At 33.8% G+C, this 15,755-nt stretch overlaps 1 protein-coding gene across 3 annotated transcripts in view; it reads right to left on the bottom strand.

The window, feature by feature from the left end:
- The window catches only part of ASXL3 (ASXL transcriptional regulator 3), a 249,075-nt gene that overhangs the window by 106,791 nt on the left and 126,529 nt on the right, over positions 1-15,755 (bottom strand). Inside the window, exon 1 of one of the 3 annotated variants that reach the window (XM_054537786.2) lies at positions 1,137-1,922. The exons of the other annotated variants lie outside the window; for them this stretch is intronic. Within the exon in view, the coding sequence (XP_054393761.1) occupies positions 1,137-1,246 (110 nt within the window). The 5' untranslated portion in view covers positions 1,247-1,922. Of the gene's footprint in view, positions 1-1,136; positions 1,923-15,755 lie in introns of those variants that run through there. 3 annotated transcript variants of the gene reach the window in all.

Here is a 15,755-nt window from a genome sequence, read left to right as displayed (position 1 = left end):
TCTTCTCTTTATTCCTAAGGCCCTAATGCACATGATTCCAAGAACTCAGATTCAGCACATTAAATAATAATACAGATTTAAAGGCAACGACTAAGTACTAAACAAATGTAACATTACTATAATTTACATTTCCTTTCTAAGGTATAGCAAGCTAAAGATAATTGTAGAAGATAAATTGGCTATTAAATAGCAATTGAATGCTGTGCTTGCTGCAAACATGTGATAAGCACCCAGTTTTCTACAAATAATAAGCTCTATTAAGCATGAATATATTATTAAATTATACTGTTTAATAACTCAATAAACAATATTTACTATGGAAAAATTTAAAAATATGTAATTCACAATCACAACATCTCCAAAGTCTCAATAACTATTGTAATTTCTATAAATCTTTCCCAAAAGAAACTTGTTTTATTTCAAAACTATACAACATTTGCATTAGAAAATAATTTGCAATCAAATGCAAATTTTACAACTAAAATCACTCACTGATTAGTCACTTAGTTTTAAGCACATGAGTTTCATTCCTTTATGGAGGAAAAACTAGTTATTCTGGACCATTTTTTAAAAAAAACAATGAAAAATACGCATTAAAAGAGCTAAATGCTTATTAAAAGGTAACTGATTCATCCAATGTAAAATATACACAGGAAAATGTATTTCAAAAACATTTCACACCATTTCCTTATTGCTGCTATCCTCATCAATTCCATAAACTACAGAAAACTTAGACTACATTTTCTGCAGAAATATCTTAACTGCTATTGCATAGAAATAAATAGAAGTCTTACGTAATTTTATTGTTTTTATATTCAGAGAAAATAGAATTGGCATGTATACTATATATTGTATATACACACATATATATCTTAAACATAATGATTAACTGTGGGTAAAAAATGAGGCAGATGTACATGCTTTAAAAGTCTGTACTCTTAGAATTGATTGCCTTCTATGTAATGGTTCTTATTTTTAATTTATTCAACAAAATTTTCTTCACAGTTAATGCAAAGGCTCATCATCTCAGTCGGAATTTAGAAGTTTGAAATCCTGTAACTATATGTGTGTGTACATGAAATAATAAAACATCCAAGTTTTAATTTAAAAGTCTCCGAAATTTCAAATTTACTTACTTTCTAACAAGATGAATTGGAAAAACCGCGATATCCCGATTTATAGAAGGAAAACAAAAAGAAAGGAAGAAAACAAAGTTAGTTTTCCAACTTAAAATACAATTCTTCATCTTACCATTTCAACAAATAGGACAATGCACAGGAAACCCACCAAAGCCAAATTTGGCTGCCTATGGGGAGGCTGGGAAGAAAAAACTGGGGCACTGGGCTAAAAGGTGGCTTCGATTTTTTTCCCTAATACTTCTATGATGTTTTCATTTTGTTCACAAAGCCCATGTATTTCTATATAATAAATATAACTAGAAATAAATAAGCAGGACAATATTTGTCCCCAATTCTTTTCTTTCTCCCATCCCCTACAATTGGGCCCTTTCCTATACACCTGCCAGGGTAGATATACAGTTTATTCTACTTGTTTGTTTTTCCCCCTGGACTGTAAGGCTATGGACCCTTCTGGTTTGTTTTCATTTCCCACAACCCCTGAAGCAGAACAGGGGTGGAATCCGGAGGCAAGGGAGCAGGCATAATTTAAACTGTCTAGACATCAAAGAACCCCTAGAGATGCTTTACAGAGCCCCAGTGCTGTGTGAAATACAGAAAAACTATTGCTTTATATTATCAAATTGCTGATGGAACACACACAATTTTACCGATAGTGAATACTTAGTGAAAGGAATGAAAGACCTATCTATTAAATATTTTAAAAACCAGACAGAATACCTGGGGAATGCAATTGGAAGACTATGTGCAGGCATGACAAAGAAAATATAATTGTGAGTCACTATTCCTTTATATATAACATAATGATTTATAATATTTAAGTAATACAAATATTGAACTATTTTATTATATTAATGTTATGTCTTAATAAAAATTTCAGATGTAATCTATTTCCTGCTAACATTTCTTTAAGCCTCATTTTTTAAATATGGGAAAGTAAAAAAATTAATTCTGTATAACAAAAGCATAAAAACTCAGCAAATTCAAGCAGTTATTAAACATCATAATTAGTTACTGTGCTAAGTGCTATTAATATAAATTAATATAAACAATTATATGCTCATTCTTTCAAAAAATTAATAATTGCTTCTTTCAAGCATTTCAAGTGTTAGCTTTGAGAAAATATAAAGAATATATTTTAAGAGTAAGTTAGGTGGGTCTCGGGTGCAGGTAATATTTTAATTCTTGATACAGTATCTGTGTTCACTTTGTGAAAATTGTTTAGAATTTGTGGACTAAACTCTGTATATACTTCACAAAAATGATTTTTAGATGTTAAAAAATTAATAATGTACCCTTAGATTTATTTATTTAATGGGCGTGTCCCTACTAGTGGAGAAGAATGAGGATGGCTCCTAAACACACATAGTAACCCAGTGTACATCAACTGACAACTCAGTAACCTAGATGATTACAAACTACCCTAGAAAAACCAAGGCCAAATGAACTCATTACTCTTGGGAAATATTACTGTCAATAAGAAACTCTCTAAAATGACTGAAAATAAAATCTTAAAATTTAGAGGCCTTTATATATGTTATCTGAATGATATATATATGTATGTTATATATATATATAGTTATATACGTTATCTGAATAATTCCAATACAAAATGATCTATACTAAGCCTCAAATTTGATAGTGAAGAAACAGTGTCCCAGACTTCATGGTCTCTCAACAATCACTGGTGAAAGCTTTTATTGTGCACTAACATAAGAGGAATAAGAAAGATATAGAAAATATAAACATAAATGGGAATAATCCATCAAATAAGAGACGGGCCACATTTCAAAGGAAGATATTTTGTGATTTTCTATGTGAGGAAATGTGGTTTTTGATATTCAATATGTCTCTAAAGTAATGTTAAAATGCAGTACTGGTACTCTTTTTATCACGAGGGATTAAGACAAAAAATAGTTATCAAATAATATATGTTGTACACTTTAATTCTTAAATGTAGAGAAAGAACTTTGAACTCCAGACCTCAATGTGTATCACTGGTTGGCAAGAATATGTCTGTTTGTACAACAAGTAGAGACAGACATTTGAATTTAGAACTCTTATCCTATTAAAAACTACCAAGATATCATTAGAGAGACTATAGCGATTCGTACAGCCACACTCACTAAATGGACCTATTGTTTTAGGAATCAAAAATTCGAAAACATTAATACAAGGACAAAAGTTTGCTTAGTATTATTTTAAAACAGGATCTACAGGGAAATTAAGAAATAACCCTATATAAGTATAAACCAAAATATATGATCTGTATCATAATTTTCGAAGACCCTCAACTAAAATAGGAAGTGAGGTGGTTATCTTTAATTATAGACATCTAGTAAAGAACATGCCACATATACACCTAGACACTGACAATTGTTCCTCTACAATTACACATGTCATGACATGCTATATTACCATCCCTATGCTGGGGAAGGCGGTGGCAAACAACGAGGAAGACTGTGGGCTCTGGAGCCAGTCAGCCTGAGTTCAACGAGGTTGGGACCATTTAGGAGCTGTGTCACGTTGGACTTAACTTCTCTAGGTCACAGGTCCCTCGACTCTAAAATGTGGATAATAAAACTCACTATGTCCTAAAGAACTAATCAGAAGATTAAATGCGTTAAAACATATAAAGCACTTAGAACTGTGTCTGGTATGTGGTAAATGTTCAAAAATTGTGACTCATTTTATTAATACTACTACTACTAACCATAGTAACCAACATCTAAATGTAAAAAGAATGACAAATGGAAAGAAATTAGTATTTCACAGCTTGTTTAAAGAATTGGCTCAGGTAATATTTTAATTTTTAAAAAGATTTTAATTTCTAATTTCATTTTCATCTCAGTATCAAAAATAAGTGAAGACATGGGCATGTGTACACAGCTCGTCCATAGTCTCTCACATGTGGATAGTATTAAAAATAACTGACAACGTAGTAAGGGGACAGGGAGAAGAATGATAGCAACACATCTATTACTATAGCTACCATTTATTGAGCATCTATAATGTGTCTGGGCTTTCACAACTACTATCTATATGCCTCATGGCCACTCCAAAATGTAGGCATGATTCCCAGTTTTACAGACATGACTGAGATTCAGAGATGAGGAATCTTACTGAAGTCAGATAACAACTAAGTGATACAGCTGAAATCTAAATTCTAATCTGATTCCAAAGCCCGTGCTCTTTCCACTATCTCACATTCTCTCTCCATAGAACTGCCTCCTCTATTTAATCTAACTTGAACACTAAGCAAATATTTAGCACTTCAAGGAAATACATTTTTAAAGCCAGATGCTGCTAAATAAGGTGACCTGCTTCATTCTTAATTCTGACTTCCCCAGAGTAGATTTCAAATATAAAGAACTAGGCTGCAGAAGATGACATTGTTGGTTATCTTCCTCTGGTAATGTCACCAATGAAAACAAAGGAAGAAGAAACTTAAAGAAAATATGATAGAGGCCAGGCATGGTGGCTGATGCCCGTAATCCCAACATTTTGTGTGGCAGAGGCAAAAGAATGGCTTGAGATCAGGAATTCGAGACTAGTCTGGGCAACACAGTGAGACCCTATCTCTACAAATATATATATTTGTGTATTTGATATATATATATCATAAATAAGATATATATACACATAAGATATATATATACACACACTATGTGCATGTATTACATATATATACACTATATATATATACACACTATATATATATATATATACTATACACATGCACATATATACATATATGCGTGGTAGAGAATTCAGATCCATAATTGAGATGCCTCTTTATTAAACCGGATCATTAAGAAAAAACACAATCCTTTCACTGAACAAACATTTATTGAGCACACTATTTATGTATGTCAAGCTAATCTTAAAATAAATTTGTACTCCAACAGTGTTTTGCACATAATAGAAATGTAGGCTGAGCTGAACTAAATTTTCTGAATACATATGAAATGACAGACGACTCCGCAGAAAGGCAGCCTTGAGGCATGTTGCAAACAAGAGAAAACCATTTGGAATTTAAATGTTATCCTTAGTTTATTCCAAGATGACTGAGATGTGATCATGTACAAATATATCATGTCATTGACTCCTATGCAGAGGCAGTCAACCCATGGCCATAGGTGGCTCTTCAGGACTTTTAGCCTATTTCCCCACCCCTGCAAGCTCAAAAAAATTATTTCCAATTAGGTCAAAAACTGTATCTTACAAAATAAGATAGTAAATTTTATATATTAAAAGAACAGACATTGTAATTATATCTGGTATGAGTTAGTTTCATACTAAAATGTAAGTTTCTATATTCAACCTGTAGCTACTCATTCTCTCCCATCATATTAGCAATGGTCAATACTCCACCATTTCCAGAATCTGTTCTGTGGGATATCTGTCCTAAGTGTTACTCAAAAACATTCTCAAATGTGTTTGAGAAATGTATGTTGCATTCTCCTTTTGCACACTCACCAAATACATTAATATGTATTATTGAAGTCTCTGAAAAATCCTGTTTAACTCTGTTTCCTGATCATATATAATGAAAGAATCCTCTCCACCATAATATTCAGCAACAATGCCTATCATGGCATGACAAAAAATATACTCAGAGAAATGTTATACCATACTTATATGATTAGGATAACTAGGAATAAAACACCTAGCAGTCAGCACTCCGAGGAATGTTTAATTTTATTAAGCAAATGTTAAAAGATTACTTCAAAAATGTGCAAAAGCTCTCTTTTTCTGTGAAAAATACAGTGTGATGATTATTTTCCCTGTATAAATTTATAAAATTGAAAAACACATCCAGGAAGTGTAAATAGCATCGAAAATTTACAAACAGTATTTCTATGTACTTAAAAATACTATGTATTTGCAATACAGGTTGAGTAGCCCAAATCTGAAAATTTGAAATGCTCCAGAATCTGAAACTTTTTGAACACCGACATGATGCTCAAAGGAAACACTCATGGGACCTTTTAGGATTTCAAATTTTTAGATTTGGGATGCTCAACTGGTATAACACAAATATTCAAAAATTTTTTAAAAAATCCAAAATCCAAGACACTTCTGGTCCCAAACATTCTGAATAACGGAAACTCAACCTGCATTATATTATCCAACAGATGCCACATCTGACATGAAACGCATCTCCTCAGAGCAGATCTTCCTCCTGATCCCCACTAGCCTCACTCAGCCATGGGCATAATCTTCCTCCTCCAGTACCCATAACTGATGCATCACAAAGCCCCAACTACGTTCACCTGAAACCTTACATTTTTACTTCATTACATTCTATTTCAAAAAATCTTTACCTCACTCATAAGACAATTCTATAATCTCTAACTGGTCTCCCTGCTTCAACTCCCAGGTCCAATTCAGCCTACACACTGGTGCCAGATAATTTTCTTATTTAAAAACAACAACAGAAACACTGCTCAGACTGCTTCTTAGCCATGCCACTGACTGTTGTTGTTGTTGTTGTTGAATCAGTGGTTTTCACTGCCCACCGAAGGAGGCACAAAGTCCTCAGGCCAGCATTAGGGTCATCTACAACACAGTTGACATCTACCTCATCTTCATCTTCTCCAACTCTCAGATCACTCTCCTATAATCCAATCCAACTCAGTAAATCACCAAGCTTCTATGGTTTCCCATGTCTGCTCTGGCTACCATCCGTATGGGGCAGCCTTTTATGACCTAGGATATCCCCATTCCTTTAGAACAATCACAATACTTTGCATATCTCTCATGGTTTATTTTCTTTGAAAATTGTTTACATCTTTAACTTTCCTGCCCTTACTACTTCCAACAAGTTTGGAAATTCCACAGGAGATAGACATATTTATTTTTATATTGCCTGACAAGGAATACCAATGTACTCAAAAGTTGTTTGTTGAAATACATTTAATCACTAAAATAAAAGCTGTTACAATCATGGATGTGTAGACATAAAACATATGCAATGAACATCACCAAAATTCTTTTTAAATTCATGGCTGCAATCATGTCTGTGAAGGACTCTATATACCAAAAGGCTGCAGTGGCCATCTTATATTTGCATACCCTGCATTCTTTTCTTTTAGGGACTCTCCCTTTCATAACGATGTGATTCCAGTGTATGCATCGATAAAATAGGATTGATTTCCTCACCAGTAAGGCTGGCCAGATTAAACTATCTACTTGGTCACAGAAATTGGTAAGCTGGTGGAATTTTGAGTATCTTTTCAAAAACAGATACAGAAATAAAAGGAAAGAGTATAAATTATCTTTCAGTAATAACATTAGCTATAAAGACACAAAAGAAAATAGCTGTGCCTATCTCTGCCTCCACAAGGCCAGGGCCTGCAGGGGATAAAGCTAACCAGAGGAAAGCAGAGTAAAACATGGAAAGAAAAGGGGAGAAAAGATCATGGGAACTCCTGTATTGCCTGGTCATGTTGAAGGTCAACCTGATGGATGTCCAAGTTAAATAAGCCAATAAGTCTCTACCTAGTTTTATTTTGGATGCCAAAGAGAGAGCTTATATGACTTGTACAAGCTGACTATTTTTCTAGGCCTCATTTACATAGCCATAAAATAGTGAGTTTAAAATACATGTGTTTTGAGGCTCTATTAATCCATTTCTGGTTAAGGTTTTAAGGGCAATTAGTAATAGTCTGACTATTACCTTTCTAAAATCCATTCCAATCAGGCTGCCTCTCAGCATGTTTCTCTTCCTCAATGCCCACTGCTCTCCTCTCTTCCTCCTCATTTGTCAAGATCCCCTCATCTTCACCTCCTAAAAGCTACTAATCACCTCTGCAGTCCACAATGATGTTCTCTGCACTTCCAAAGGCATGACAGCCTATGCTACTATTGTAGCATTTAGTTCTGTGCAGTCTACCACCACACTGCTTGATGGCAAATAGCTCCTTGAGGACTCTGACTTTAATAAAGATTCTTGGTGTTCACCTCACAGCGCCTTGCCAGGTTTGAGTGCTCAGAACACATTCAGGGGCTTGTTGATAAGCTAACATTTTACCATTTACAGAAAACAAAATTTCAAGCCGGACAATTCCATGTGTTGGCTGAGGACATCCAGAAATGGGAAATATTAAATACTTCCGTGAGAGCATAAACTGATATAACCAATTTGGAAAGACATTTGGCAAGATCCAGTTTTTTTAAAAACTGTGCATGCTCTACAGATCAGCAATCCACTTTTTGGTACAGACCCTAGAAAAACACATATTTTCACAAAAAGACATTATTAGTTATAGGAAAAATAAACTGTAAATAACTTAAATGTTCAATAGGTTATAGCTATAGATTTAGATATATTTCCCCTATAGATTCATAATAAAAGTATAAATTCTGAACTACGACAATACCCAGCAAATCTATGACATCATTGCTTCTGAGGAGAAAGAAGAGGAAATCAAAGCAACTTCAGCTTTTTCTGTTAGACTTTATTAAAAAAAAAAAAAATGAAGCAACTATGCCACGTCCACAACTGTTAATTCCAGCTGTTTGCTGGAACGTGGGTACTCTGCTGTATTTTCAAAGCAGAAAAAAATTGTTCATTATTTTCTTCCTCACAATGTGACTTTTCTCTAATTCCATCAGATTCTTTCCTTGATTCAATTAATGTTTTCATGCAAGCAAATGTAATTACATGGAAAGTGCAAAAGTACATCATTATACCCAGTTAAAAGTCCTCCTCAACTCCCCTCAATCCCATCCACTGCCTCAGAATGAATAACTATTAAAGGTCAACCATGATTTCTTCCAGATCTTTTTGTATTTACATTCATATATATGCATATATTCAACTTTATGGTTTAGATTTTTACATTTATTTTCAATACAAATGAAAACTTTTTTGCTCTTAATAGTCTATAGAATTCTTTTAACGCCTTAACATTTTACTTTATTAATTCTTACTTGATTTTTTTTTTTTTGAGATGGAGTCTTGCTGTGTCGCCAGGCTGGAATGCAGTGGCCTGATCTTGGCTCACTGCAACCTCCGCCTCTCAGGTTCAAGTGATTCCCCTGCCTCAGCCTCCCGAGTAGCCAGGACTACAGGCACGCGCCATCACGCTCAGCTAATTTTTTTTTGTATTTTAGTATAGACGGGGTTTTGCCATGTTGGCCAAGATGGTCTCAATCTCCCGACCTTATGATCCACCCCCCTTGGCCTCCCAAAGTGCTGGGATTACAGGCATGAGCCACCGCGCCATGCATGAATTTTTTACAAGTGTATATTCTGCTTACAAATAATGGAAAATTGATAAGCTGTATAAGGCATTAATGTAATTTGACATTACCAAAAAGTAACATATCAAAAATGCAAATTAGTTTAATTATAAGATTTTGAATGTTTTTAATATCCATGTAATGTTCTTAAGAGTCTATAAAATATATGTACTGTATCATAATTCATTTAAGTATTTCCTTATTACAGAACACTTAGTTTGCATTTAATTTCATCCATGAAAAAAGTGCTACAATAAAGAGTTTTATATAGTGTTCTCTTTGTTTATGTACAACTATCTTCCTACAATAGATAAAAAGATTGTATTTCCAGTTGGAAGTGTGCTTTGTAAATTTTAATAGCTACTTCCAAATTACCTTCTAATGAGAGTAACTAGTTAATGACGGATAGTATCAATCTTTAAATTTTTGCTAATTCACTCGAGGGGTGGAGATGAAGAGGCCATACCACGTGGGAGGAGCAGCACAAGGGAAGCACAAATGGACAGAACTGAATGTGGTGTGCAGGAACATGATTCCAGAGCGAGGAGTAGAAGAGCGAATAGGATAGGAATCAGATTCCAGAGGGAAGGTCCACACCACTTCATGGCGCATGACATTTAGTTCCACAGTTTAAATGCCATGGCAAGGAGCTTATACTTCATGCAGGAGATGACAGAGAGCCCCAGAGGACTTTAACAAGGAAAGTGCTCTTGTCCATTTATTAGCACAAAGATAGATTTAAGCTGAGATACACCTAGAAGACAGACCAGTTAGAAGCCTGCAGGACTTGCCTGCAGGGAAGATGGAGCAAGCTTCGCCAGAGAACTGATGGTAGGCAGCAAGGTGGAGAAAGTCAAGAAATACATGCAAAGACAAAAAACAAAACAAAGTAGTAGGCTGGTTTTTTCTTGTTGTTTTTTGGACAAAGACACTGACAAAATGTGTGAGATAAAGGAGAAGAAAGAGTTTAGGACTGGGAACTAGAGAAGAATGGTGGTATAATTGAGATGGACAATACAGAAGAGATTAGTTTGACAATATGATGAATTTAGTTCTGGACTCAGTGATTTAACAGTATGCATCCAAAATTCAGATATGTACATGCATCAGAGAGTTAATGGTGGTGTTCAGGATAAACACTGGGGCAGCTACCAGTATACAGACAGTATTTAGAAAATGGTGACAAGTGATTGTCATGGTTGTAGAGTAATAAGAGAAAAATGACTGATGTGAGTTCTTTATATTCCAAACTTCAGAAAACTATATGAGAAAATATTACTAAGATCAAAGAAAGGAAAAAATCCTATAAGAATTTTATTATAATATGATATATACCCTAGCATCAGCATATAATTGTTTTATAAGCCAGAATAAATCTCTCTACTCATAGGTAGAAATAACCTGTAAGTAGGAAGCTATCTAGGAGATCTGGCCAGAAGGAACCATTCCTTTAAATACAGTTTTTTCTTTGTAATACAAGAACACTACTAAATGCAAACTGAAGAAAAGATGAGAAAAATCACTCAAAATACCAATTCCTGAATGTAACTCTAAGCACTCTGTAAACTTTCTTCCAGCCTAATTCTTTCCATTTTAAAGTTATAATTTATTTAAATGCTGAATAACAATATTTATATCATTTTACATACTACCACAAAACTATCAAAAATATCACATCAAATGGTTTAAAATATTCTGTAAACTTGTTTCAAGTTAGTGGTCTTCAATCTGGCTATATATTCGGATTTTAGGGAAATTTTAAAAAATGCAAATGTCAGGGCCAACTTCACACTTATTAAGTAAAAATATCTGGATGGCGCTGAGGTGTCAGTGTTTTCTTAAATCATTCCAAATGATTCAAATGTGCAACCAAGTTTGAGAGTTACTGATATCAGCAGCGAATATTTAAATTGTCCTTTAATTACAATTAAAATAGCACTGCTATGAATATCTTAAAGCATATTATATTTTTTCTTATAATCGAGAATACTTTATATTAGGTTTGTAGAGTGGCATTGTTAATTCATGAGATACGGGTTATTTAATGACCTTTGTGAATAATGCCAACTGACTTTTCAATGTGTTGTTTTGGTTTACGTTCTCACCAGCAGTATATAAGCAAGACGCATCACTTGGAGTCAAGAATGAGATGCAAAGACTGATTAATTTATTAGGTGAACTAAAAAAACAATTCTCAAGGGTTGCTTTAACTCTGATTTTTAGGATCATTAGTAAGACTGAATGCTTATCCACATATTTGTTTATTCCTTAGTTTTATGCATTAGAGCTCCTCTGCTGTTCATGTCCTTTGACCATGATGCTAGAGGGTCATTGGTTTTTCTTGTTGTTTTAATAATCTCTTTATAGAATACCTCTAGCATATTAACTAAAAATATTTTCTCCATGGTTTATGACTTAATGTTTTGTTTTTCATATGCAGCTATATAAAATGTTATGTAGCCAATTATCTCCATCTTTTCCTTTGTGGTTTATTTTACAGCTTCTAACTGTGAAAAGTTACTTCCCTGTCAAAGGTGGATTTAAATGTTACATTTAAATTTTTTTCTAATTTTTTTCTATTGGTATGACTTTTATATTTACATTTTTGATTGTGTCTGTATCTTTCTCAACACAAAACACATATTACATGTTGAAGGAAAAATTATTTTCAAAATGTAAAAAAATTACATGTTGAAGAAAAGCATATTACATGTTGAAGAAAAAATTATCATTTGTAATTGTTTTCTACGGTTCAGAAAGAAAAACAGCAGAGTTCCCTTGTTCATTATCTAATTTTTGATTCATCCTCCTACCCCTTTCTCTCCAGAAAATTCTGGTACTACTCATCTGAAATTCCTTGATCAGCAGAATGTCAAAAGAATTCAGCTCAGCGTTTTGCTGGCTATGGGAAAAGTTTTACCTTTAAATGTTTGATAAAGGAAATGTCTAAAAATAACTAACCTAACCACTTGTGTTAAGACTGGCATTCATAACACAAGACAAGTGCCAATTTAATTTAGTTTCTTTCTCCTCTCTCCTCCTCCTTCTTCATCCACCTATATTCTCAAGGTACTTTGTCCACTGGTGGTTTCCATTTTGATTAGAAGTGCTACCATATAAACATATTTTTTAAAACATAAGCTTTCTAGAAAAAAAAAAAGCCATAGGTTTCTGTAGTAAACTGTAAGTTTTGTGAAATTCAAACATCATAGTTATTTAGGATGGTGTGAAATATATATATGTAAAATGCAGATAGAATTATGAAGTAAAAACAAACTTTACAAAAGGACCAATTTCAAAGTAAGTCCTCTTATGGAAACAAGAGGCTTTGGAAAGGAAGTATAACTAGAAAGAGTAGTGAATTTAAGCACCCTTCCTTTCCCCAAACTTAGTATGCGACACTTAAAAATACATCTTAAGAATCCAGCAGTAGGCCTAAAAGAAATTCAATACACCTAGTTCTTGTTTTAATTTCACCCTCAGGGAAATATGATTCATGAGAAACATAAGTTCAGAGCAGGGGGTCACAGAAATGCTTATGCTTGCTACAAGCCAATATTAATACTCTTCTTCCGTACATTAAAACCAGTAAAATAAAGGTCAAGATGACTAGGATCAATGTAAATGTTTAAAGAGAATAAATAACAATGTTGCAAGCTAATAGTTTTTAAAATTTATAAAATTATACATACATATTAATAAATTTCACAAGCAATGCTACTAATCAGTTATATAAGTATTACCTTTGTTTTACAGAAATATCTTCGTTAGGAAAAAATGTGTGTTTTGATTACCCATGAGGAGAAATGTATCTATAAACAAAATAAGATTTCCTGTGCATTATTTTACAGCAATATCAATGTTCCAACCAGACACACAGAGACTCTCCAGAGAGCAATTCCAATAACGAAAAAGGAGAATATGTAAATGTAATTGGGGTAGAAAAGAGAATTGGAGAGCCAAGGTAATAGTTCAAGAAAAAATTATCTTAAACCTGGGCCCCTATTTAATCAACTAACTAAATGGCAACTGATTAAACCATTGCTAAAAATTATAGAGAACTACCTATGTTTATGTAACAAAAGGATAAATATTCTTCATTTTTCAATCTTCCTAAAAACACAACTTGGGATATCACAATTTCTAGCCATTTGGCAAGCATCTTATTTAAGTAAGCACAACTCCAACCAACTCATTTAACTTGAATTAATGTTCTTGGTCTTTTATATTGCCACTTAAAGCTTTCAGGAAATAGTTCCTGGATACACCTGCCACCTAATTTCATGAAATCAATATTTCACTAAAGCTAAGTCAGGAAATCTTAAGGTGCTGAATTCAATTACAAATGTTACTTCAGGAGTTAATAGTAGATAAAATATAGCATTGACATTGAAAATCATTGCAGTTAAAGGGCTTTACTTCTTTTGGCATGTGGGGGGATTGTTTTCCAAGGTACCAGTAACTATCAGTAATGACAACATAATGTTAGGATAACAGTAACAGCTTTAACCTTTCTAGTGTCAACGTCCATTTATAAGCACAGAAACAACATCCTCTCTGACTATACCTGAAATAAATCTATTGTGATGATGAGAGACAGCGATCATCAACATAAAAATGAAAACTGCTAGTATGAATTCAAACTCCATCCAAAGATGAAAACAACTATTTACTGAAATCCAGACAAGTTACTCTTTAAGTAGAACACAAGAATTCACCACATCTCTGTCATATGTACCATGTTATACTTAAAAGCAGTGGTAAGCCAACGTTCCACATAGAAAAATTTTTGCAGACACACTAAAAACAAAAAAGCTTTTATAAACAGTAAACACCTGATATTTGTCTTCAAATGCTGTCTTTCCTCAGATAATTAATTACTAACCACCTGATTGCCTTCCATGCACAGATCCTTAGAGTAAGTTTCTAGGATCCAGTGTGGGGTATCTTGACTTCATTTTCAGCATAGTGTGAAGAAATGTCAGAACAAAGATAGAAAATCCAAAATTCTAAACCTGTTCATTTGATAATCTTAAAATTGTTCCTTTTATCACTTGGCTTTTCAAACTAAGTGTGAGGAAAACTCTGGAAATTTTCAAAATCAACATTATCCTAATACATTCCTACGTCTCCCATTTCTTCCTTGGTTTGTTCATGTCTCCTAACCATCATTTTCTTCTTCTTTTCAAAATCTTTTCTCTAGGGACCCCACTTCAGGTCTAACGCTTGCCTGTGGCCCACAGTGACGGAAATACTGAGCTTTGGGATGGGCGAAACCCAGGCCAAATAATAGATCTTTCCACTTATCATTGTGTGAAGTTCGGCAAGATACCTAGCTTCTCTCAGCACCAATCTCCTCATCTGTAAAATGAAGAAACAGCACCCGCTTCTCAATGTTACCATCAGGAATAAATCAGCTAAAAAAAATAGAAACTGCTTGGCTCAGTGCCTGACACTGATCAGTTACTACATAAATGTTAGTTTCCTGCCGTTTTGCCAAAATGACATTGAACAGACAGTTCTAATGATATTTACAGACACATATATCTGTGTTTTCTTTTCAGTTCTTTACCTGTATTCTACTCTTAGACCTAATAAACTTCTTTCATGTTCAACACTCAGCAAGCTTTTCATTAGTCTAAAGGAAAATACTGAAATCATATTATATAAATAAATAACCAAGAAGAAGCACATTTCTAAGCAACATGTTCAAAATTGGAGAAACTCTAGTATATTCCTTGTAAAAATTTAAAATGCATGAGCAGTTTAAGGCAAAGTAGAGGCAGTATTTATGCTGCAAATTCCTTAAAACTACAACCCAATTTGATTCTTAGGAAAGCAGAATCAGAATAATGAAGTGCTTTCAGTGAAGATAAAACAGTCACCGGGAAAAATCAGCCTCAAGAATATTTATTAATGTCATCATGCTACTTTGCTTAAAAGGGTCCCAAGCAAAAGAGTGAACAAGGAGACTACAACTTCAGCAAGAAAGATCATGGAGATGCAGTCAATGTTCACAGGGAAAAAGGCTCTGGATATATACAAGAAAGGAAAATAAAACATTTCTATCTAATATTACATAGGATTTTCATGTTTAGATAAATTTGTGGTTAAAATATGGCCACAGTTTACACAAACTGTAATTCAGACAGAGAAATTAGAAAGCCACCAGAGCCTCTCGAATTTTCACTTTCCAACAATTCACACTTTCTCACTTTCCATTCTAGTCTGCACTGTCACACTGACAAAACAGAAATAACATATGTGAGCGACACCAATCTGGGAATCACTCTCATAACCTTCTACCCAGTCATTCAAATCGCACTGCCTGGCCTTCAGTTGTCCATTTGTCCTCTCATGCCCACTAAA

The sequence above is a fragment of the Pongo abelii genome, chromosome 17, assembly GCF_028885655.2.
Source record: "Pongo abelii isolate AG06213 chromosome 17, NHGRI_mPonAbe1-v2.0_pri, whole genome shotgun sequence".
In the NCBI taxonomy this organism is placed as follows: Eukaryota; Metazoa; Chordata; class Mammalia; order Primates; family Hominidae; genus Pongo; species Pongo abelii.
The sequence above is the reverse complement of the archived record's forward strand: the minus strand, read 5'-3'. Positions and strand labels throughout refer to the sequence as shown.